Source organism: Primulina huaijiensis, chromosome 14, assembly GCF_012295235.1.
Source record: "Primulina huaijiensis isolate GDHJ02 chromosome 14, ASM1229523v2, whole genome shotgun sequence".
Lineage (NCBI taxonomy): Eukaryota > Viridiplantae > Streptophyta > Magnoliopsida > Lamiales > Gesneriaceae > Primulina > Primulina huaijiensis.
In genome coordinates, this window is record NC_133319.1 from 855268 (window position 1) to 877811 (window position 22544).

General features: G+C 36.0%; 5 protein-coding genes across 8 annotated transcripts; 1 reads left to right on the top strand and 4 right to left on the bottom strand.

Moving 5' to 3' along the window:
- Nucleotides 1-789: 789 nt before the first annotated feature.
- LOC140957501 (putative glucose-6-phosphate 1-epimerase) lies at nt 790-4302 on the bottom strand. The gene is made up of 8 exons (XM_073414796.1): nt 3162-4302; nt 2922-2996; nt 2612-2668; nt 2361-2524; nt 1992-2126; nt 1702-1804; nt 1503-1602; nt 790-1331 (listed from the first exon to the last, which is right to left on the bottom strand). Exons 1-8 carry the CDS (start codon nt 3270-3272, stop codon nt 1123-1125), a joined length of 954 nt encoding a protein of 317 aa, XP_073270897.1. The 5' UTR covers nt 3273-4302; the 3' UTR covers nt 790-1122.
- Nucleotides 4303-6634: 2332 nt separating this feature from the next.
- Nucleotides 6635-11091, bottom strand: LOC140956505 (common plant regulatory factor 1-like). The gene is made up of 12 exons (XM_073413263.1): nt 10839-11091; nt 9920-10005; nt 9639-9683; nt 9430-9522; nt 9248-9328; nt 8767-8927; nt 8544-8601; nt 8389-8437; nt 7858-8093; nt 7590-7667; nt 7335-7460; nt 6635-7187 (listed from the first exon to the last, which is right to left on the bottom strand). The coding sequence occupies exons 2-12, from the start codon at nt 9977-9979 to the stop codon at nt 7053-7055; spliced, it is 1122 nt and encodes a 373-aa protein (XP_073269364.1). The 5' UTR covers nt 9980-10005; nt 10839-11091; the 3' UTR covers nt 6635-7052.
- Nucleotides 11092-14342: 3251 nt separating this feature from the next.
- LOC140956908 (uncharacterized) lies at nt 14343-16582 on the top strand. 4 transcript variants are annotated; one of them, XM_073413844.1, is made up of 3 exons: nt 14343-14484; nt 14950-15747; nt 16299-16582. In XM_073413844.1, the coding sequence occupies exon 2, from the start codon at nt 15006-15008 to the stop codon at nt 15738-15740; it is 735 nt and encodes a 244-aa protein (XP_073269945.1). In that variant the 5' UTR covers nt 14343-14484; nt 14950-15005; the 3' UTR covers nt 15741-15747; nt 16299-16582. The 4 variants fall into 4 exon arrangements, with proteins under 4 accessions (XP_073269945.1, XP_073269946.1, XP_073269947.1 ...); XM_073413845.1 differs by lacking the exon at nt 16299-16582 and adding an exon at nt 15867-16260; XM_073413846.1 differs by having other exon boundaries at nt 14353-14484; nt 14954-15747.
- Nucleotides 16583-16844: 262 nt separating this feature from the next.
- Nucleotides 16845-18232, bottom strand: LOC140956911 (eukaryotic translation initiation factor 1A-like). Its single transcript, XM_073413849.1, has 2 exons — nt 17901-18232; nt 16845-17180 (listed from the first exon to the last, which is right to left on the bottom strand). Exons 1-2 carry the CDS (start codon nt 18153-18155, stop codon nt 16998-17000), a joined length of 438 nt encoding a protein of 145 aa, XP_073269950.1. The 5' UTR covers nt 18156-18232; the 3' UTR covers nt 16845-16997.
- A 495-nt stretch (nt 18233-18727) lies between these two features.
- On the bottom strand, nt 18728-21945 carry LOC140956906 (uncharacterized). The gene is made up of 3 exons (XM_073413841.1): nt 21247-21945; nt 20571-20696; nt 18728-20353 (listed from the first exon to the last, which is right to left on the bottom strand). Exons 1-3 carry the CDS (start codon nt 21604-21606, stop codon nt 18854-18856), a joined length of 1986 nt encoding a protein of 661 aa, XP_073269942.1. The 5' UTR covers nt 21607-21945; the 3' UTR covers nt 18728-18853.
- Nucleotides 21946-22544: the final 599 nt, after the last annotated feature.

Below are 22544 nucleotides of genomic sequence, written 5' to 3' on the forward strand. Positions count from 1 at the left end.
ACTATTAATTATCATATTAACTAACATGAAAAATTACTTAAAAACCCCATGAACATGAAAAATATAAAACAAATGAAAGGGTAAAAAAGAAAACTCACAAATGAAAGTTAAGTACACTATTAATTAACATATTAAATTAACATAAAAAATTACTTAAATAACCAAATGAAGATGACAAATTATAAAATAAATAAAAGGGTAAAAAGGTAAGCTCACAATTCAAACTCATATATTTAGAATAGTAATAATAATAATAATAATAGATATCTTTGCCATCAATAATCATTTTCTTGATATATCGTAATATTCAATCCGCTAAATAGGCTATATTTTTCCAATCAATTCACGATTTGATATGCACCTACATCGTATATGTTCATGCGATGCATGCATCTGTAAGAACTAAGTCACCGCATTAATTAGTTATCTAAAAACCTTAATAGGGATGTCATTATTCTTGCAACTGTTCATCTTATTTACTCAATCCGTTATACTATATATGGACTGCGTCACTTTTAATCGTTGTCTTTTTTTTTTCGTTCTTGTTCGGTGTCCTATCATTAACTTGTTTTTTTTATTACAATCATTTTTCGTTTATGTTTATCCCCTAATTTCTCTCCAACCCACCCAATTTTTCTCACGGTGTAGAGAAGATTATGCCACGGTAAGAGCGTGGCTCGTGTCATTACATATTGACTACACGTAAACTCAAGAATCAGTAAATATAATTTGGCAGTTGGGCGGTATCAATAAAATGGAAGAGATTAACAATCAAACAAGGCAACTTGAAACTCAGGAGAATAAAGTAATCACATAAAGAACTGCACAGTGAGGCCTCGAAATTGCTGGTATTTCAAGATCGAACACACAACCGTACTAGGCAAAGCATCGAGCGAGGACACGAAGTTACAGAAGCACAAACCAAAAGTTTGGCCAAAAAAAAAAAGAAAAAGAAAAAAATTGAAAGCCCTTTTGACGATTCATGAATTCCAAGATTCTCAAACAGAAGCCACCCCCGGAACACCAGAAACTTCCATTCTATAGGCGAATGTGCTCACTAGGCCTGAGCATTGACGCTATAATGTACTAGATTTTTTTATTGTTTTGAATCTACACGGGTCGTCAGAAAAAACAGAGACCGGGATCAAGGTTATCACTGCAAAAGCTCGATGGTACAGCTGCTAGCTCAACCCGCCCTGTCCATTCTTCACCTGGCTTCAAAGTGATGTTCTTTTCGACTGATGCTCCATTTACGCAAATCATCTGCCTGTATTCTTCGTCGCCAAAATCTGTCATTGCTTTCGATTTCTTCTCCCATGGATTCCACACGGCTACACGAAAAAATAACATAGTTTGGGGAGAGGTTAGTTTTTAAGGATTCAAGAAAAGGATAATTGCCACGTACGAAAATTTTATTCTTTATCCATTTGACGCTCAAAAATGAAGAAAATAGCTATCAGCATAACAAATTCATCTACGTGAACAAACACATTGTTTCTTACCAACATCTGGTAGCCCTGCCTTTCTCATTATATACGTTCTTTTCCTCTCATGATCGAGAACAGCGACACATTGTTGAGAGCTGAGATAAACCCGATCTACCTGAATGCCAGAAAAATATTCTCAAAGATATGTTTGTGCAATGTATGTGTGCTATGGTAGAGGCATCGGAACTTATGAAGGTTGTGGAAGAAATGGTACCTCTGATTCAAATGTAATTGCGTCGCCTTGTTCTGTAAATCGTTCTCTTTGACAAAGATTGTCTAAGTAGTCTAGAGTTTCCAAACCTTCTATCCGCACTTCACTGTGTACGGATCATACAAGAATATTATATAATAATGCCTAGCAGATTTTTTACAGAATCATTATCAATTTCAAACGCAGCCCATAAATTAATGTTTGCAAATGTGATGATGAATCGGAACAGATATCATACGATGCATCTTCATGGAATATTTATAACAAATGGGAAATATAAAGGACTGATTTACCTTATGTCTGAAACAGAAAAATAGGTGTGATAGGCAAAAGAGTAGCTGAAAGGTTTCCCGTTCAAGTTCCTGATGCGAGATATCAGTATCAAGTTTCCATTTGATGCCAGAGACACTCGAAGACGAAACTGGAAACTGGTCAAAAAGATTATATCTTTAGACAGGAAATATCCCCCTGCTACCGTAATCACATATCAAACATGAACTCGCCAGGCAAAGTTATTATGGTGTTATCTAAGATAAATTATGGTCCACTTCCTTACTTTACAATCAATCACAATCCCGGATCAAATTATAAAGGTTTCTAATACGCCACTGCACAATTAAACGAAGAGTAAAATACCAAGCCCAAAAACTTATAAAATTTACCTATGAGGCCAGCATTTCAGATCTTCTTCAGCTGGTATTAGCAGTAAATCGACAAAGGATTTACCGAGAGAGTCTTTTGGGAGCAAAGGAGGAGGATCATCTTCAATTGTCCAAATTCTGTTCCTCGCAAATCCATGCTGCTCAAGAGAACCGCAGTTTCCAAACTATAGCATTTTCATGATACATATATCAAATTGTATCACACGGTCTTTAAATTATACAAAATAAATACATTAAGTTCAATGTTGTACCTGAGGAAAGCAAACAGAGATTCCTCCTCGCATCGCTTTGGGAGACTTAAAGAGGGCCTGCATAATTTTCAAAAGCCAACAAGAGGGATGATGTTATTGACAACACTAAAATTCAACTGCGGCAAACCATCAATACATATATATAATAATCTATTTCACCTCTCTTCTTTAAAGCCATTTGTTAATAATATTAACTGCCGGGCTTGCTAGATAAGGTTTTTCCAAAAATCTTCATTTTTTGCATGGTCTGGATATTAGAAAATATTTATTGCATTAAAAATGTTGGTCTATATTATGAAAGAAACCTCACCTTACTAGTGGTGAATAGAAGTTCTTCACCTCGATTGTTCCTCCACGACAGCACTTGTCCTCCGTGCAGACTGACCTGAATTTTCACACGATTACAGAGGTAACTACAAGTTCAAGAAAATAGCTGATGCAAACAGATTGAAGTTAAAATCAATTGAATCAACTTTAGGTTATACAATGTCATAGATTTTTCAAATGCAATAAAACATTGTATCAACGAACAAGAGGCACAAAAACTTACTCGAGCGGATGCTCCTTGAGAATTCCGAAGCACAACTTGGTCAATCCCATTCCAGTCCTTCGTCAATTCAAATGCCACTCTATGGTCCCAAACTGCTGCGGGATGCCCCATTCTTCAAATTGCAGAAGCTATGATACCAATTAACCAAAGTTCTAATTAACCTCTGGAATGGTAATAACACCAAATGGTACAAGCTATCTTCAACACCTTTCTTGTGAGAATTTTGCCAGCTAACGAAGCAAAATTATCGCCAAAAATCCAAGTTTTCTGCTCTTGCCTTCAATAAACTACCTATGATTCTCTAAAACCCCTGGACCTAAACTTCCCAAATAAGCCACAGATTCACAGATATGCCTTTACCAACCAAGACTTCCCACTAAAATATAACATTGAGCATTTTCCCACATAACTTTTAGTCGTACCAAGATCTCTGTGAAAAACACAGAGAAAACCCTTCTAAACGATCAAATGAATCACAAAACTCAACCTAAACAAATGCACCCCTTTGAAATCTTCCAAAAATACCCAAAAAACCGAGGAACAAAATCCCCCAACCCAAAACTAGTATCCAAATCCCATAACAAGAAGCAAAACCTCCGCGGGGTTCAAAAAATCTCACTGCAACTCGTCCAACTCTGAATGAAAACGCACTTGGGTTCCCAAATACCAGCTATGCATAAAGCTTTAAACTTTCACATTAAGCGTACAAATTCAAGAAAGCCCATCTCAACAAAACGAAAAAATAATCAACCACCTAAGAAAGAACCACAAAATGTGGGTTTATGCAGTGCACGCGAAAATACTGAAGGGCGATGTAAACTCTGAGTTCGTTGAGAATTATGTAATTATATAATCAAGATTCAGAAACAAAAATTACAGAGCGAGAGCATCTTTGCCAAGAAACATGAATGTGGAAACATGGGATGGCTTGAATTTAATTAAATAGTGAAATATTCAAGTGCCTAATAATTAAATAAATGGGATCTTCTTCTAATATTGAAAGATTCATTCAAAAACATTAAATGTTTGATTGACTGAAATTATTTCCCGTGAGGAGATAGTAGGAGGAGCCGAGGAGGATATACGTGTAAGTACATGTGTGTACAAATGGTCGAGCGAATTTGATTTTCTTTACCTAAAAATATCATATGCATGATTGATAAATAATCATGTAATCCATATCTTCCTTTTATTCAATTTATTTCCTTTTAATGTATAAAATTAATAATATTATGCACAATTGAAGAGAAAGTTAAATGAACATCGTTTGAACTACTGAGTTGATTTATTCGATGTCTACGTACGAATGGATGCTGCGTGTTTTTAATGTTACATAGTCTAACCGGGTTCAAATTTGATTGTAATATTGTCTTATTATTGGATTTTAATTTTCTTCCATGTCGAGTAAAGTATAGTATTTACCCGTTATGGTATTATATTTTCCTTCATAGGTAAGATTATCCTTTATTAAATTTGATTTTTATATTTTTACTCGTATTTACATGATATTGTTATTTTAAATTTACAATCTATATTCATATTACATCATTACAAAATCTATATCATACGGGAACAAAAGTTGTATTTATTATATGTTGATGTGATTTGACATTCTTAATTTGCATCCATTTAAATGTATTTGGAAGTGTGCACGGCGATTACTCGATCGAAAAATAATATCTAAATTATCACGTAAATTTGATTGAATAAAACAAATTAAATTTTTAAAAGACGAAAAATCACAATATATAATTTTATATGTCTCGGAAAATATTTAAAATTTGCCAGCTTCTGAAAACAACAAAAATGATAAGATTGAAATAATAAGAATAGTGAAATGATTGGAGGGAAAACAGCCTAATTGTGAAGAAATGGACGTTTCGAATTTGAAATATCCATTTGACCCTACCATCCAAGCATGCTGTTATGACAATATTCATGCAATAAAAAGGTTGTAGTACAAAATAAATCTTGGAAGTAGGTTTTAGTTATTGCTAAAGGGAAGAAAAAATAAATTAGTCTGTAATTAAGTACAATACAAATCTCACCCTGAAAATTGGAATCTCCCAATTTGAAAAGAATAGTTGGATAAAGAATAATTCGAGGGCACGCTTATAAATCAATTTGGGATTAATACGTAATTAGTTTATTAATTGTGCGTTAAAATGAGATATGATGTATGGATGATCAATCATAATTCATCACTCAGTACACGTGTTAATTACTGAGTGTATAAAGACACTATACATATGATTAACATCTACCAAGCCAGACTACGTACATAACATGTTATGTTTGGCTTTTTAAAGACATCTTGCTACTTCTTGTCCCATAGGTATCATTTTAAAATTGACAAAAACTTGTGTGAGACGATCTCACGGGTCATATTTTGTGAGACAGATCAAATAATTATTTTTTATTGTGAATATCAGTAGGATTGACCCGTCTCACAGATAAAGATTCGTGAGACCGTCTCACAAAAAACTTAATCTTTCAAATTTCACAATGGTAGAAAAATAAGACTATATATATCTATGCCTCTTGATTTGAAACCAGATCCAATGCGCCGCAAAAACAGGCGAAACTTGGCTTGGGTCACAGGAATCTTCTATATTTTATTTCATGAAATAATTACCGACTGAATTTAGGTTAATCTATAATAAACAATTAATGTCACGTGAGAAGTTGAGCACAACATCGTGGCCAGCTGGGAGAGTCACGTGATCAGACACAAACCCCGCGGGACAAGTCTGGTCAACCCAATTTGATTCAAGCTTCTCTTTGTCATCCAACTCCTAGGTTTTGAAGTCATCACATCCACAATCACTTGCCATGTGTTCCTTTATTTATTTATTTTTTTTTGGAACATTTTTTTCCAATGCCCGACAAATGGGCTTCATCATATATATAAAATTTACATATGTTTTCAATAAATATAAATAAATAAAAAATATCTGACTCTCGTAAATTTCAAATGATTAGATCCAAATAATACCATGATATTATTAAGATCCATCCAAATTGTCCTCACATCTACCATTATTCGAGTGAGACATGCAGCGTCGAATGTTGTAGGACACCTATTTCGGAAGTTCCAAAGAGTAGTACAAAAAATAACGGGATTCATATGACCAGTAGCTTTAGTAGAAGATAAATAGTTTCATGGTTACTTTATCTGAATTCTAAATCATGATCAATCTTCTAAAACGCTTAATCTCTGTTAAACTCAATTAAACAATTACTTTTTAAAATACAAAATTTCATTTATTTTTTTTTTAATATTTTATTAAATAAGAAAAAATCACGAACTAATATCATTGTACAGATTTATGAAAAAATATCAATTATTGCAATTAATATATTTATGCTCTTCAGAACTTGAAAATTCAATCATTTCATATTAAATTTATGATAGTTCTATGTTTTTATTTATTGTTTACCTCAAAATAATTAAAGTTATAGTTAAATTGTAGACATTTTTATGCCTAATAATCTCAATTAAGCTTGAAAATTTTGACCCCTACATGACTTCGTCCAAGAATCTCGATCATGATGCATACAAAAACGCCAAATTAGCACAACCCAAGAGAACCACTCACCTCCATTGTTTAACAGTTCTCACATAAGTACAGGATATCAGATGTCATATATTCTCTTCTTACATATAAATCAACTAATCCTTAGAATCCCGACCTTAAAAATGCATGCCGGGATTACTGAGATAAATGATGGTGGCACTGAATAAATTAGAGTTTTTGATTTTCTCATATTGCTTTGCATTTGATTGGTTAAAAGTGATATAGGAGAGCCGAGCTCTTGGAACTCAACTAGCTGTTACAGCATCGGTCCTAGGGATAGCATCAAGAAGCAGCTAAGCTCCAGGACTTTGTATTATCGAACAGAGTCACCGTCCTCGTTGCTTCCATCGGTAGAATTAGAGTTATTGTTAACTCTTGCGAGTAGATTCGCCGTGCTAACCGGTTTCAACCTAAATTTAGTCATCTTTTGAGCATCTTTCTGCTTTTCCTGCGGGTTAGAACCCATGTCTTATATTTTGGTTTGATATATATATATATGAGTGTGTCACATGAAATTGATTGATCATCAAATAAATAGAGACCATTAACCTAAAATCAATAAATAAAGAGACCAAATGCAACCAAAATTCAGTACCATTAATGTAGCGTTTTCCAGCTTCAGTTTCTCGGAGTTCTTCATTAGTTTGGTTAACTCGGATTTGAGCGTTGTATTCTCGGAAGCCAGTGCTCGAACTTTAATTGATAGTTCCTCCGCCTCCGCCTGTACATAGAAAATGTTGAGGTGATATTAGAAGCTAGAACACAGAAGATATGACAGAAAAGGAATCACTTAAAGAGGGCGGAGCATATAGATCTTGTTAAAGTAGCTGAAGCTGGTGATTCACCCCACCTGTTTCCTCAGTCTTGATCTTCGAGCAGATTCTCGATTAGATTGTTTCCTCCTCTCCCGTTTCAGTTCTCGATCATTCTGCATCCCAAAATCTAGTTTTATTTAATGAAACTAAAAATTAAAGTCCACAAAGTGGCACTCAGAGGAACTCTACACCATGGTATGCATGCTTTGCTAATAATAACATTAACATTGATAAAATTTAAAGCACGAGGCACGTTCAAAGAAGATAATGGCAAGGAGAAGCTATAAAAGTTTCAAAACATACCTGTAACAAAGTTTCGCTAGGGATCAACGGCAGCTGAAGATTGGTTGGAGTTGTGGGACTGGATAAATTAAGATCAGGAGGATTTTTGAGTTCCAATGCAGTGTTCATATGTACATTTGATTCTGCTTGCACCTTAGTTGAAAGAATCACGTCTTTCACTTTCTCAGAGCCTTGACCAGCAGCAGCGCCAGGAACTATACTTCTCCTCTGTTTCTGACCTTTGCCATTCCCAGCTGCTGTCAGGTTAAGGAATTTGGATAAGTGTGAATTCTAAGAGATCTAAACTACGTAGCCACCTCAACTAAGATCAACTAAAAATATCAAAAGAAACACGTGTAGGGATTATCTAACATGGCAGATTGGCAGCCTGTATATTTAGAGGTTTGAGTTCAATATAAAATCAGGATAAGAAAAGTGGCTGGAGAGTTTCAACAGGCTTATTCCCTCCATTTTACACGATCCATGTGGTATTAGGTTTTGTTTGATGGGATGGATTACACTCCATATATGCTTTGATATAAGAAAGCTTACCACTGTTAGGAGATCCTTGTCCACTTCTTTTCTTGCCGCTTGGACCATCCTATTAGATTAACAGAGAAATCTTAAAAGGTCAAACACTTAAACAATACAAATAAATCTCATAAAACTATATAACAAGTGGAATTCAATACAGCAGGGGTCCTCACCCATGTAGCTTTACCATTACTTGCCTTACTTCCATCACTAGAACATTCAGTCTCCTCACTGCACGATTTGAACCAAATTTGGCACTTCAGTCCATTTAACAGGTAAATTAGGAAAGACCATTAGATGAAAAGCAGAAGGTGTCTGACATTTACGGAAAATGCTAAACTACTGGTGAAACATGAACCCTAAATTTTAATGTCCTTGAATCAGTAGTCCATAAACCTTTCCGTAACTCCATGGCCAGCTGCATTGTCAGCGTTATTATTATTTTCGTTGCCTATTGACATCGGGAGACGATCAAACTCTTTCAACTTCTTCACAAAGTCTCCGTCCATATTCCCGGATGTTTTGGCAGGCTTTTCCACACTCAAAGCAGCACCTCCCTATAAACCACACAGTATCATCAGATATATTCTGATATACCTCTTTTAACCTTTTATCTCACACAACCATATACTCTGGAGCTTAGTGAAACAAAAAAATAAACCCATATCACTCCAAAGCCGAGTGGGTGCAGTGACGGCGCCAAGAAGCCTAAAATAATTATATTTCACTTTCCCCCTCTTGCCCCCATTAAATTTTTTAAAAATTTTTTTGCCCCCAACCTCCATTTGCTGGCCCTGTCCCTGAGTAGGTGGATTATGGAACACCCTTTCATTAATGAAAGACACCAAATTTCCGAGTCAAATGATGTGGAACTTACCATATGAACTCCAGGATGTGGATAAACTCCTCCATGAGCATAAAAAGCACCATACGGAGCTCCATAAGGAGGGATCATAGACTGAAAGAATTCAACCATGAATCATAACTAACTCTAAGTCGGTAGACTACTACTTGATTAAAAATAGATTGACCTCTACACCCTAAACGTCTACGTGATACCTGAGGAGGTGCCCACATATAAGGGGGAGGAGCGTGAGAGGTAGCGACTGAGTTTAAATAAGGAGGTACAGCAAGTCGATGACCATAATATGCCTGGAAATTAATTGAGAGTAACCATTGCCAGAAATCCTTAAACATTTCTTATAAGAAACTTTTTACACCATTAACCACAATTTGAAGAAAAATGGATTTATGCCTAGAGCAGATACCTGCATTGCAACCCAATCAGGATAGACATGAATGCCATTCTGGTCCTGAAACGTCGTAATAGTGAAAACCAACTTAGAAACCATCGCCTAACGATGACAAATAATGTAAAACAATCACCGAGCAAATAAAATTAAAAGCATTAGTCTTTCCATGAATACTTCGGATTTGTCCAAGCGCCTAAAGTAATATCTCCATGAAATCCAACAGGAAATGGACACAAATTTCAACAAGAAAGTCCTGTATGACCTGCTTTAGTTACTAAGATACTCAATATCCTCACCGTTGCAGGTGCAGCTGTCGTTACAGGGTTGGAAGGCTTCCCGTCTTCACCATCTTCCATGATACCTGATACTTGGAGCCTGCAAACTAAATCCAGTAGTCAAAATGAAACGACAAGCGCCAATTTCTGCAAAAATTATATGTTTCCATGATTTAAAAAATCAAATCCTAGTACAATCAGATGCACAAAACTCCAACTATACTATGGCAATTTGAGCCAAGTTACAAACTTTTAACTGGCCACAATAGATATTCAAACTTACGCACTCAATCTATCTACAGATGTTGGATTTCAAGTCCTTGCTAAAACCCTTCATCATTTTTCAATCCATATGATAGAATTCAGAAACATCATACATGAAATCCAATGGTTTGAAGTCATTCCATGCTCATTATTCAAATTCATCGAAACATGCAACCTGTGATGGTTGAAATGATAATATACTAATGAACAAAGGTCAAACCGTCTTCATTTGTGCCCCCAATAACCGTACTACAGATCAACAGGGGGGCACTCTCGTCTTTCCACCACTTCCATCCAACTATCTACTGCTTTTGGACTTTCACTCGACCAAGACGACCCAGGATGTAATAGCATATCTACCCTAATCAATCACCATAACTCCAAAAACTAAATATTTGCAAGAATTCCCACCATATACATACTGTCAACACCCACGACCCAGACTAAAAAAAAGCGACTTCAATTCTTCTACGTGTTTACATATCTAACTGTTCTATGAAAAATATTCCTTCCCCATCAGACAAATCAAAATCAAATCTTCACCAATTCAAGTCTAAAACGAACTAAACCAGGAAAGAACGAACATGATCAGCCAGCATTAATAAAAGAAAACCACAGATTACACCATAATTCAACAGAATATATGACTATAAAATAAACCCAGAAATTAAATTACCTCGAGCCAAATAAAAATTCCAAGCGCCCAGTAAAAAATTCTGTTTAGCTGCTAAACTGCAGCCAACATGTTCTCTCCCTCTCTGAGCAGAGTACGAGTCTTTCCAGACTGAATTGAGAGAGAGAGATGAACGCCAAGGCACCAAACCACGTCACGCAATACGTGTCACCTTCGCAATAACTCTTCCATATACACCCATGTTGCTCAATATTTGCAGTAAAGATAAATATATCGATATTAATTTCTTCTATATAATTAAATTAAATTGAAGTGCTTTAGTTCGAGAAATTAAATCCAAAGAGCAAAAGTCCCGTGAAAGCACCTTTCTTTAAAAAATGCTTTTTTATTTTCGACATATATTATAAATTAAATCAGATATTATTTTTTGAAACAATATGTATTATGAAATTACATTACTCCGGATTTTCGTTATAGTCAACGAAAATATTTCATTGTCAGACACAGAAATAATATCATAAATTATATGGTCTTCGTCTGAACGTGCTTGCTGGCCAAATATAATATTATATAATATTTTCTTATTTTAATTAAAATTTTTGTCAAAGGCATACTGGAAACTACGGATAAGTTGGTGAGCTGGCACCAAGAAATTCGAGCTGGCTCAATAATATTTTTTCCAACTCATCTTGTACCGAACACGTGTCCGAATCCACCTCGATCTACGCGGCCTATAGCCAGCTATCAAGCTTGGCCCACTTCATTTAAATTTGATTATTCTTTGGTAAATATGACGCCAGCATTAAGTGGTGACGTGTGTATCTGAATTGGATTTTGAAACTGTCAAATTAACTGGATTTGATGGAGCATTTGGGATCCGGACTCTAAGTCGACCGGTGGTTGTAGTTCGATCAAAAAATATTTTCCAATGTTAATTTGAGCAAGTTCTACGGCTTTTTCAAATACGAAATCCATCATATTATTACCTAAAATGTTTGAGCAAATTGTACTGTTTTTTCTACCAAAGTTAATCACAACAATACAAATTCAGAGTCTTTTAAAACGATTCTTTGTTGCACAAATCACTTTTCGATTTAAAATGCACAGTTATAGAAATTTTTATTCCCAGATGCTCAAACTCCGAAGCCTAATGCAGACAGATCTAACTTGCTATTATTTTTAAAACCCCTTTCCTCGTAATCTTCTCTCATGATTTTGATATTAACTTGAAGCAACTAAGAAACTATAGAAAATTATGTATTTCCACGTGACCAAACATTTCCTACATTTGCATAATATATACTAGTTACTGTACACACGCATACAATCTTTTTTATTATTATTATCGATAGACTAAAGTGATATTTGACAAATAACAATTACAAAAACGGCAATAATTATAATGATAATTTTTTATGTCAGTTGTAAAAATTATATTATATTTTATTTTTTCTCATACAATCGGATTTTACGGGGAAGGGATATTTGAAGTCTTCGTTAGAAATAATTATTATATTTTATTTAAAAATAAATATCTTGATATTTTTTGGTTTATTATTTTTTAAAAACTGAAATAAATAGTACTGCCACTTCCTGTATTATAATTTTCATAGACGAACACAAAGTTTTCAAAATCTATCATGTTCGTCTTGTCCCATCAAATACACAGATTGAACTGAGAATTTTTTAAATAAAGATGGCAGTAAGTAAAATTTGGATATGATTCAATATCCTCCGATAGAGATGACAATTTTCCCACGAGTTTAAAGTTCTACGAGAAAAACATGAAATGGGGACGGGGATTCTCGATTTTTTCAGGTTCGGGTTCGGGGATTGTTTTACATCCCCGATATAGTTCGACGCGGGTATGAAATTACTATATCCATCTCCGAAATCCTCAAACCCGTCCCGAAAATAATATCAATAATATTAATATTATCTCTAATAATAATATATAATAATAAGTTTTGGTTTGAAAAAATCTCCGAATCCGTCGTCGACTTGCCATATTAATATTTTTGAAACGGCGATGGGGGAGGAGATGGGAAGTTGATCCCGAAAAAACGGGGATTGGGTCGGGTATGGGGGTAGAGATGGAATTCGGGTATGGGGATAGGGATGACAAACCCGCCCCCGTCCCATCCTATTGTCATCCCTATCCTCCGACCTCATCTATATTTATTATATTCATCTTCATTTTCATCATCGTCATCTGGTATTCAATTTCATCTATATCATCATAAACGTCAGAACATTGAATACTATACTCAAATATTATATTACCAACCGTAATAGTATTTTTTCAAATTTGAATTATTTCAATTAAGCTATTAATATTTATTAATTTATTGAAAACAACAAGAAAAAAATTTAATATACAAGAAATAAATTAAACTTTATAAAAGAAATAACAAAATATTGGAAACAATTTATCTTAACATCATTATCTTACAAAAATAATATGAACTCTAATTTTTTAATTGCATCCAACTAGCATAATTCAACAAAATATATTGGAATTAACAACATAACTGAAAAATCATATATATAAATAAATTTAATCAAATATTCGAGTCAGATATGAATATGATTCTTTAAAACTCATCTTCGTCCCATACTTTGAAATCATCATACTCGATTGATTATACATTATTTTAAGCGGATAAAAAATCCACTCCATATCCGTCGTTTGGGTCAAGTATTGGATTCTCTGTCTAGTTTTAATGAAATTGTCATCCATATTCCTAATCCACCCAAATGACGGATCGGCCCAAATATTGGTTGTTTTCCGCTGAAACAGGGTCCAAGATACGATCTCAGCATTCGGTTGATATCAGTGAATTGGTCACTGATTTAAAAGAAAAGGTAACTTTGTTGAAATCCTTAGGAGAAACATGCAGCTTTTATAGCCATTTGAAATTGTATGAAATATAGTCATTCGAAATCCATTAATTTTCTACCCCTTTATTTGAAATATATACTCGAATTCAAATCCATTAATCAATATATAATCTAATAATTTTTTATGTTTGATTTATTTCTAAAGTTATCGAATAAAATAAGACTCTAGAATTGTTCATTTTTTATTCTCAAAATAGGAAAATATCAACTTAGAAAATCATTTGTAAAACCATATGCTTAATAATTCAAAATGTAACAACACGATATCTAAGGGTGCGGTGCGTTTGGGACTTTGGATTTGGGGTTTTGATTTAAGGCAAAAATTTGTGTGAGACGGTCTCACGGGTCATATTTTGTGAGATGGATTTCTTATTTATGTCATCCATGAAAAAATATTATTTTTTATGCTAAGAGTATTACTTTTTATTGTGAATATCGGTAGGGTTGACCCATCTCACATATAAAGATTCGTGAGACTGTTTCACAATAGACTAACTCTTAATTTAAAATCCAAGGATCGAATTCATTTGGATTGAACGATTTGAATTGGAGGGAAAAAAAGTGATTGTTGAATTAGTTAATTAACAAATGAATATATAAACTGGATGTATTTTAGATATATGGCTTTCAAGAACACCAAAAGAAATAATTTTTATTTGTTTTAAAAAAAATCTTAAATCATTATTTTCAATAAACCCTACACGTAGTGACGAGGATCTCTGCCAAGAAATGAACAGGAGGCGTTCGTAGGGGTTTCCGACTACCGTTGGAAATCTCTGATTCGCCGGTAATCTTTCCATCCGAATGCTTATATTCTTCTTTGATTCTCGGTTTTATGTAGTTTTTTTCCTGTGATAACTTATCATTTCTGCTTGAAATCGCCTTGTGTGTGTTTTCAGAATGATTCGCAAGAAACGCTGCTGAATTTTTCTTGATTCTGAAAAGATTCAATCGTTACCCCTTATTTATTCCTTTTGTTTATCATTAATTCTATTATATACTCAAAATCTATGTTTTCTTGTGTTTGAAGATAAGCTTCATTTTCCCTTTTTATTCGCTAGCTCGTGGGTAGGCGGGCAGGACAGGCAGGCTTTTTTGCATAACTCGAGTTTTGCCCTATTTTACACCCCTCGGCTCAATTAGGTCACGCTTTTTTGTGTGGTCGTGAAATGATTGTTGAATTTTAATGAATTTATTGAACTTGCTTGTATTTCGTGGATTTGATCTGAAGCTCTCAGTCTTATTTTCTTAGAAAGGTAGAAAAAGAGGTGTTTCGGATAGCTACCAGGTTGTTAAACGGGAAAGACTATGAGCTCAACCTTGATCAGGAAATGGAAGCCCGGGAGTTCATCACTGGACTCTTTTAGCTACCAATTCTTGCAGAGATGTTCCGTCAGTGGAACGGCAAAGGGGAAAGGTAAGATCAAAACTGGGCAGCCATTGAAAAGATCGAAAGTTACTACAAAAAAGGGGGCAGCTGCAGATTCCTCTCAAAAAGAAGGACCCAGAAAGAGGGGTGAAATGGAAGAAATGGTTGAGCAATGCTTGACCGCCACTGCACCTCTCAGATTCATGAAACCTAAAGAAAAAGCTAGGGAAGCTGAACGAGAGAAAATGGGGCTAGTCAGCAAGGGTAACGAGCAGGCAAAAAACAAGCTAAAAAAACTGGGAAAGGATTTCGAGTCGCCCTTCATCATGGGAACTCCCGGAATGGATTTGATCAGTTTAGGTTTAGTTGATGTTGATAAAATTCCGAAGTACGAGCTTACTGTTGAGGATGGGCGAGGGCTTGCCAAGGAGTATAGTCGGGTTTTGATGAGGATGCATAGGGCAAGGCAGGCTGCAGAGTCGACACTGCTGCGGTTAAAAAAAGAAGCAATCGAGGCGCTACCCGAACACTTGAAGGGAGCTGCTTTGGTTCCAGATTTTACGCCTTTTCCTATTAACCGGTTTATGGCAACACTGACACCGCCAATTGAAGGCTACATTGAGAAGATCAATGAGGCAGCAAAGAAGAGCTCTGGCAAAGAGAAGCTCAGATAACTCTGAGGTTAGGAGTTCTTTCTTTTTTTTTTCAATTCGTTTAGGTGTTGCATATTTTTATAGTGTATTTTGTTAGTGTAGCTATAAATAAAATTCATTCTGTACTGCCCTATACTCCTATTTCAGCGGAGCAGGCACTCAAGAGAGAAATGAATCATGGGTTTACCATATTACTTTAATTACAGTAAAATTCAGAACAGCCAAAATGTTGGTACCTTGATCTCAACAACCAATCTCGATTATCTTATCTTGTAGTCGGACCACAAAAGTTTGATATCTAACTTAGAAACACGAGTCATCTAGGATTTTTCCCTTGCATCTTACCTTGATAGTTTGATGTTTCCGACTCGCTTTTCTGTATCAGTGATAACTTTGTCACAGCCCCGATCTATAGCGTGTCATAACATTTGGTTTGAGTGTTGATAAAAGTGATGAAAAATACAGAATTGAGGATATTCAATAGTTATTATATGTAACTTTGAAATACTTCTTTTTCCCCCTTTATTTCATAATGCTTACTTAGTCTTGGCAATGCTGATGAATTTCTCACTTTGGCAGAGCCACAGTTGGGTGCCGAAGAATTTCCGTTGGACAGAGTCCCCAGTTGAATAATATTGGAACTTTCATAAACCGATGATTATTTCTCGTACATTTGGGTTAGGTTTGAAGAAGTGTTGTAAGGATGATTGTGGATATATTGGTCATGACAAGTTTGTGCAATATTGATATCCCCATCAATTACTTAATTATGATTTTTCCTGGAAACGTGAGGATATGTATTCAGTTTTTGTTGTGCAGTCTGATTTTCAATATAGTGGGAAGGCAACCTTGTCACACGTTCATTTCTTTGCGATCTGATTAGTGAAGCAAAGCTTCACGTTTTGCGAGTAAATGAGTCCAGCGGCAGAAAGAGAAACAAGTTTTAGGAAGACCTGATCGATAAACCTTTTTCAGCATTAATATTCAAGAAATAATTGGAACTTGTAGCTTGCGAACCTTCTGTGCATGAGTTAGCAAAATCAAATCATATATTCAAGAAGTTAGCGGACATGTAACTTGCCAGTAAAAAAGAAATCAAAATAACTCAAAAATTGATGCGCGGCATAGAAGGAAGCTACATATTATTGGATCGTCATTAACGTTTCGTACATGAAAACAGTAACCCATCAAACGAAATTCTAATAGTACACATGCATAAATCCATCAATTTGTATATCGAAAGACGTCAGAAGCTGGCTACGTCCAATAGAAAACACACTAGAGCTTGTCAATATCCTCATCCTCGAATTCAATGTAATCATCTCCAGGACCATCATCTTCCTCGTCAAGTCCACCAGCAATACCCTCGTTAAGTCTCGTGTTCTCAGGAAGCTCACCATAAGCCTTCAATAATCTAGCTTCATCTGGCATGTACTTCAGGATCACATCGGCCTTATCATCCTGATAGCAACCAAGGACGGAAAAGATTAGAACAGCAATCACATACCCGATATATTTGATCAACGAGCAAAATACGAAAACTCTGACGCTTGAAATATTTTGCTTTATCTCCTTTTATGGAAACAATGAAGAGTAATTTCATAATCGGATTGATTCCAGTTTAAAAGCTCGAATTTAACCCAATGGAAAAATATTTTACTTTGTTCTTGCATTTAAAACGGAATGAAGTTGACTATTCTCGTCAGATTGAAATCCAAACAGGACACAGAGACTGCGTGAAAATTTGTACATTTTCCTGGCCAAACACTTATCGTGTACTCCAAGACTAAAGCAAGTAATAGAGAAGGCGAAGAATTTCAAGAAGTTGAACAAAAACCACAGCAAAACACATCAACAAAATGAAATTGAAACAACCTGAACCAAATTCGACCAGATACATACAGAAAGATACGATTTTAAAATGGCATTCTTTGGTCCGTTCAGGTTCAATTACATAACAAACACACACTAGGGCCTTGGAATAGATTCCAGGAATCAAACATTGCAACAAGGGAAAAAACCCTAATCTACAAATACGAACGAACTTCTCACAACCTCACAAAATCGGCACGTCAAAAACAGGCATTAAAACTCCCCCCACAAACAGAAACCACCAAACATCTCAAAAATCACAAGAAAAAACACACTTCATAAAGTTTAAAGTGAACAAGAAAATCATACCTGGTAATCGCGAAGTCCGACGAGGATAATGTCGCCGGCGGCGATCCAGACCTTCTTGTGCATCTTCCCCCGGATATGGCAGAGGCGCTTCGCGCCGTCGATGCACGTAGCTTCGCATCGACCGTTGCCGAGCATCCGCTGCACCTGCGCATATTCTTGCCCATCCTCCTTGAACACCAGCTCTCGCTTCTCATCATCAGCTTCGTTCTTCCCTCTCTTGCGATTCTTACCTCCCTTACCCTTGTTCTTCGGCATCGCGGCACACAGAGATTTCTCTCTCCTTCTGGAATTCTAGCGTGGCGAATTGGTTACGGCACTTGCTGGAATCGGGCTGGGGTTTGGAATTTTATGTGAAACATTTGTGGGCCCAATAATGACATATGCTTTGAGTTTAGCCATCCACGTCTAAATAAGTCGGTTACAATTTAGTTTACTTCAAGAAAAGAAATTAATTGACAATTTTTTGTTAAAAAAAAATTCCTTTCTGTAAAAAGAAAAAGAAAGACGTATTTGACGTAAAAATCTGTAAGATATGATTTCGTTTCAACAGTCATACATTATGATAATCCATGATTAAAATTGATTTCATCCAAAAATATTGACTTTAGTGCAAAAGTGAGCGGTCATCGTCCCAAACTTGTTATATTTGAATTTTAACAAATAAATGTTTATCATTTTATGGCATGCTGCATCCTTATACGCCTAAATTGTCCATTTAGAGGTCTCCGAGAGGGTAATATTTTCCACAATTTAAGTACTAATATCCATCCCAGTCATTTTGTTATAGTAGAAGAAAATCTCGCAGTTCTATTTAATTCATCACCATGGACAAAAAAGTTTCTTGGCAAAAGGAAAGCCTTTTCTCTTTTACAAAAGAACGGGGAACCTTCATTTCATCCATAATTCTCCTCCTGTCCTCCACCTAAGCTTCGGACACTTCTACCAGGCACATTCTATTGACAGCGTTGGCCGACTTGGGACAAATCTTTGGAAGCTCTGGCACCGGATCGTTGGCGTTCTAGCCTTGCTTCCAGCAACTTCGCTTTCAATGTATTGTGCTTTAATGTTCGATGAGATGATGTAGACGATTCAGAAATGTTGGGATCTGCTGTTGTTGTCTCTGATATCCACTTTTTTACAGGACTGCAAGGATCAGTAAATGTAGATAGATCAAATACATGATCCATGTGATTATCCTCGTATTGAATTTTCTTGATTTCTGATGCCCAAGAATGGTTTCTGGGTGCGGAAGCTCTTTCCATAACTGCAGTTCTTCTTTGTATTCTTGCGTTGTTTGTTTCATCTGTGTTTCCTGGGCTTGCTTTTGATAAGTCCTTGTAGTTGTTTCCGAGTTGGTGCATCCTCTCTTTGACAAACTCTGGTGACCGAGTTTGCATTCTAGGCCGATTGAAACCACCCTTGACAGCTTTTCCTGATAGGATGATTTTCTTTGTCATTTTTAATCTATCCGTTTCTTTGCGATGGTCATCTGAAGTGATTTCCACCTCTTGCCGGCAGTTAAAACCATTTTCATTCTTCGAACTTGATACTCTGTTAAACCGCGAAAAATGGACACCAACAAAATCAGAATCATCTTCTTCATTTGCGTTCCAAGGAGCACTCGAGGGGTCATTCAAGTAAATCGATTCCAAAGAATGCCTGAATATGTTACTTTTGCTAGCCCTTTTGGAGGAGTCTACATGATCATATTTCTTAGCACAACCAGGTCGTTTTGCTTGGAGAAAGATTTCAATTTCAGAATTTAACCTGTCCAAAACCGATGTCTTTTGTACATTACTGTCATCTGCTAGCTTCATCTGCATTCGCTGGTCTAGCCAGGCTTCTGAAACATGAAGGATCAATCCACTGTCACCATTCCTACCAATCTGATCCACTCTAGGTTGTTGCTTCAAGAGCCTTACCTGTTGTTCATATTCTCTTATGCCGCTTGCAAACTCATCACAGAGATCTTCAAGCATGGCCCGCCTTTTCCTCTCTAATTCAAGTTCTTTCAAAGCATCACGTAATAAAACTTTCGTTGCTGAAAGTTCTCGAACCCTCTTATAACAAAGGTTTTCTGAGTACTTTCTAAGTTTCCGTTCATCTTCTAACTTAACCTCCACAGACTTAACAAGATCTTTGACCCGATCTTGCTCCTTGTTTTTCCTCGAAACTTTATTCCATGCCACTCTATTTGATGTGTTATCCAACTCTTTTTTACCCCTTCTTTTTCCTTGCAGTAGTTCTTTGATTCGTGCCCGGGATTCGTTTAATTCTTGTTTCAGCATGTTTACTAAAGACATATCCAAGGCATGCCTTTCTTCAAGGCTCCAAATTCTGTTGAGTACTTTAAGCAAATCTGTGGAGGTCTTCAGCGTATAACTTGATTCTCCCATTTCACTGTTCGAGTTTAGAGAACAGTTTGAAGTCATTGCAACTCGACTGGGAACCATCTGATGCAAGCAAAAGATTACACACTCATAAGAATTTTTTATATAGATATCTTATGATTCAAAGATTGAAATTAAAATGATAGGTAAGTGCCACGAGCAAAAAGAACCCTTCCCCAGTTGTAATTAAAAAAAAATGATAGGTAAGCAAAGAAGTAACTAAATATTTGAACATCATGAAAACACGATAGCCCTGGAGTTGAAGAAAACCAAAATATACCTCCAATGAGCTTTGGTAAGTAGATGGAGACAAAGACTGTTGAGCTTGCTCAACCCTTTTGACCCTTTTTTTGCGTTCCGCCAGTAAGAATGCAGCTTGATTTCTCAAACTACCGCCACTGCTATGCTGTCATATCCGCGAGTAAGAAAATTAGCACGGTATCCAGCAAGAATACCGGAGACAACCAAGGCAAAAGAGGTCATGGCACTCCGAACAGAGCAGAAAACCGGGTATTTTAGCGTTAAGAAAAATCGACACAACAGCCCGTTCTTTGTTCAGATTTGAACTGAACAAGAAGCTTCACAAATACAAGCTCAAAAAAGAAAAGAAAAAGAAAAAAAGAAACTTAAAAGAGTATAAAACAACACAGAACGAGAAGAAGGTAAAATTCTGATCAACACTGTTCTTAAATTGGCAACCATCCTGCTGCCACTTACTAGTTACGAATTTAATGGCTTACTCATACATACGGAACCAGCTAAAGCTGATTCTCCACTGCAAAACTCAACAAAGAACGTGGCTAATCAGATAATTAACCTCACGTTAGGCTCTACAGTCGAAGTGTAAGAATCGCAAATTGCATTTGAAATCTGGATCTCCTCTCCATCGACAGCAAGTTTTCAAGAAACATTATATATCAAGCAATAAAATATATTAGAGGGTTTCAGTTTTTCACCTGCCCCTCAAAAGTTTCGGGCTGTGCTTCACCCTTTTGTCTAAAAACTCCACAAGCCTCCTCCTCTCCAAATTGATTCAACCTGGGCCCATATCTGCTCATATTAGCCACCCTGAGTTTGGGTTGAGATTGCACCTCCCAAAGATGGGCACCCAACTTTCTGGCGGAAAGATTTGGCTTTCTGTTAGTTGGGAAGTTGGAATCTTGAATGAACAAGCCGTCAGGTTTAATTAACCCAAAATTCCAGGAAGGCGTAGGGGTACAACTTCCCTCCCTTTTACCCACAAAAATCCCGCGTTTCCACCTCCTCCCCATAAAAAATTCTCCCCCTTCTCTATTCATCTTGCCTCCCGCATACATTAAATTATTGACACAGTTTCTATACAAGACACACACCGACAGCAAATTGACAGGGACTCTTCGTTTCCATGATTTCTGACACACAATAAATCTCTTTCTCGACGCGGGTTTTTGTTTTCTTGAATAATTTTAGCTACGACAGCACCTTTACTTGCTCTCTCTCCTCGGCCTTCACATTCTTGTGTTTCGCTTTACAATTTAAACCCCCATTTGTCTCTGTACTTTTCTCTAAAATTAAATTAAATTTCTTGAACGCATTCATTGCATGCTAATGTGCTCAGAAGTCATGCCTTCCAAGAACCTCAAAAGTGAAAACTAGGGTAGAATCCAATGTGGTAAGATTACAGGTTAATTGTATATTGTCACTAGCTTTGCGGCCCGGTTAAGCATGCCACGTGGCAGCTCCAACGGATATCTGTTCTTCCGCATCGGATTTGTCGTTGAATTTCATAGGCCCCACATGAAAGAAATCATGTAGAAATTTTCCCCTGCCGAATCTAATGTCCTGACAGCTAAACGTGTAGAGTTCTGAAAGTGAGACATCATTCGACGCCATCAAACCATAATACTGTACATGTCAAATTTAAGCCTGTATTCAGAGTTGAAGTTATTGAGATTCAAAAACTTGTGTGAGACGGTTTCACGGATCGTATTTGTGAGACGGATCTTTTATTTGGGTCATCCATGAAAAAATATTACTTTTTATGCTAAGAGTATTACTTTTTATTGTGAATATGGGTAGGGTTGACTCGTCTCACAGATTAAGATCCGTGAGACGGTCTCACATGATACTCACTCAAATCAAAATTATAATTTCCAGCATGACATTGTAACTTTGAAAATTTTTATATAAATATTTTAATTTTTTATATCCAAAAATCAAAATTATTTTTGTGGACTTTTTGTGCTTTTGCATAAACAATTTTAAGTTCAGATCT

What these genes read in the sequence shown, in the direction of transcription:
- LOC140957501 (XM_073414796.1), bottom strand. Translation starts at nt 3,272, where the DNA reads ATGGGGCATCCCGCAGCAGTTTGGGACCATAGAGTGGCATTTGAATTG. An exon ending in CTGAAATGCTGGCCTCATAG is followed by an intron (nt 2,127 to 2,360) that starts GTAAATTTTATA and finishes CTTTTTGACCAG; the next exon opens with TTTCCAGTTTCGTCTTCGAG. An exon ending in TTTTCTGTTTCAGACATAAG is followed by an intron (nt 1,805 to 1,991) that starts GTAAATCAGTCC and finishes ATCCGTACACAG; the next exon opens with TGAAGTGCGGATAGAAGGTT.
- LOC140956505 (XM_073413263.1), bottom strand. Translation starts at nt 9,979, where the DNA reads ATGGAAGATGGTGAAGACGGGAAGCCTTCCAACCCTGTAACGACAGCT. An exon ending in CGACAGCTGCACCTGCAACG is followed by an intron (nt 9,684 to 9,919) that starts GTGAGGATATTG and finishes ACGACGTTTCAG; the next exon opens with GACCAGAATGGCATTCATGT. An exon ending in ACAAGGATCTCCTAACAGTG is followed by an intron (nt 8,094 to 8,388) that starts GTAAGCTTTCTT and finishes TTAACCTGACAG; the next exon opens with CAGCTGGGAATGGCAAAGGT.
- LOC140956908 (XM_073413844.1), top strand. Translation starts at nt 15,006, where the DNA reads ATGAGCTCAACCTTGATCAGGAAATGGAAGCCCGGGAGTTCATCACTG.
- LOC140956911 (XM_073413849.1), bottom strand. Translation starts at nt 18,155, where the DNA reads ATGCCGAAGAACAAGGGTAAGGGAGGTAAGAATCGCAAGAGAGGGAAG. An exon ending in TCGGACTTCGCGATTACCAG is followed by an intron (nt 17,181 to 17,900) that starts GTATGATTTTCT and finishes GGTTGCTATCAG; the next exon opens with GATGATAAGGCCGATGTGAT.
- LOC140956906 (XM_073413841.1), bottom strand. Translation starts at nt 21,606, where the DNA reads ATGTATGCGGGAGGCAAGATGAATAGAGAAGGGGGAGAATTTTTTATG. An exon ending in CCGAAACTTTTGAGGGGCAG is followed by an intron (nt 20,697 to 21,246) that starts GTGAAAAACTGA and finishes CGGATATGACAG; the next exon opens with CATAGCAGTGGCGGTAGTTT. An exon ending in CTTACCAAAGCTCATTGGAG is followed by an intron (nt 20,354 to 20,570) that starts GTATATTTTGGT and finishes TGCTTGCATCAG; the next exon opens with ATGGTTCCCAGTCGAGTTGC.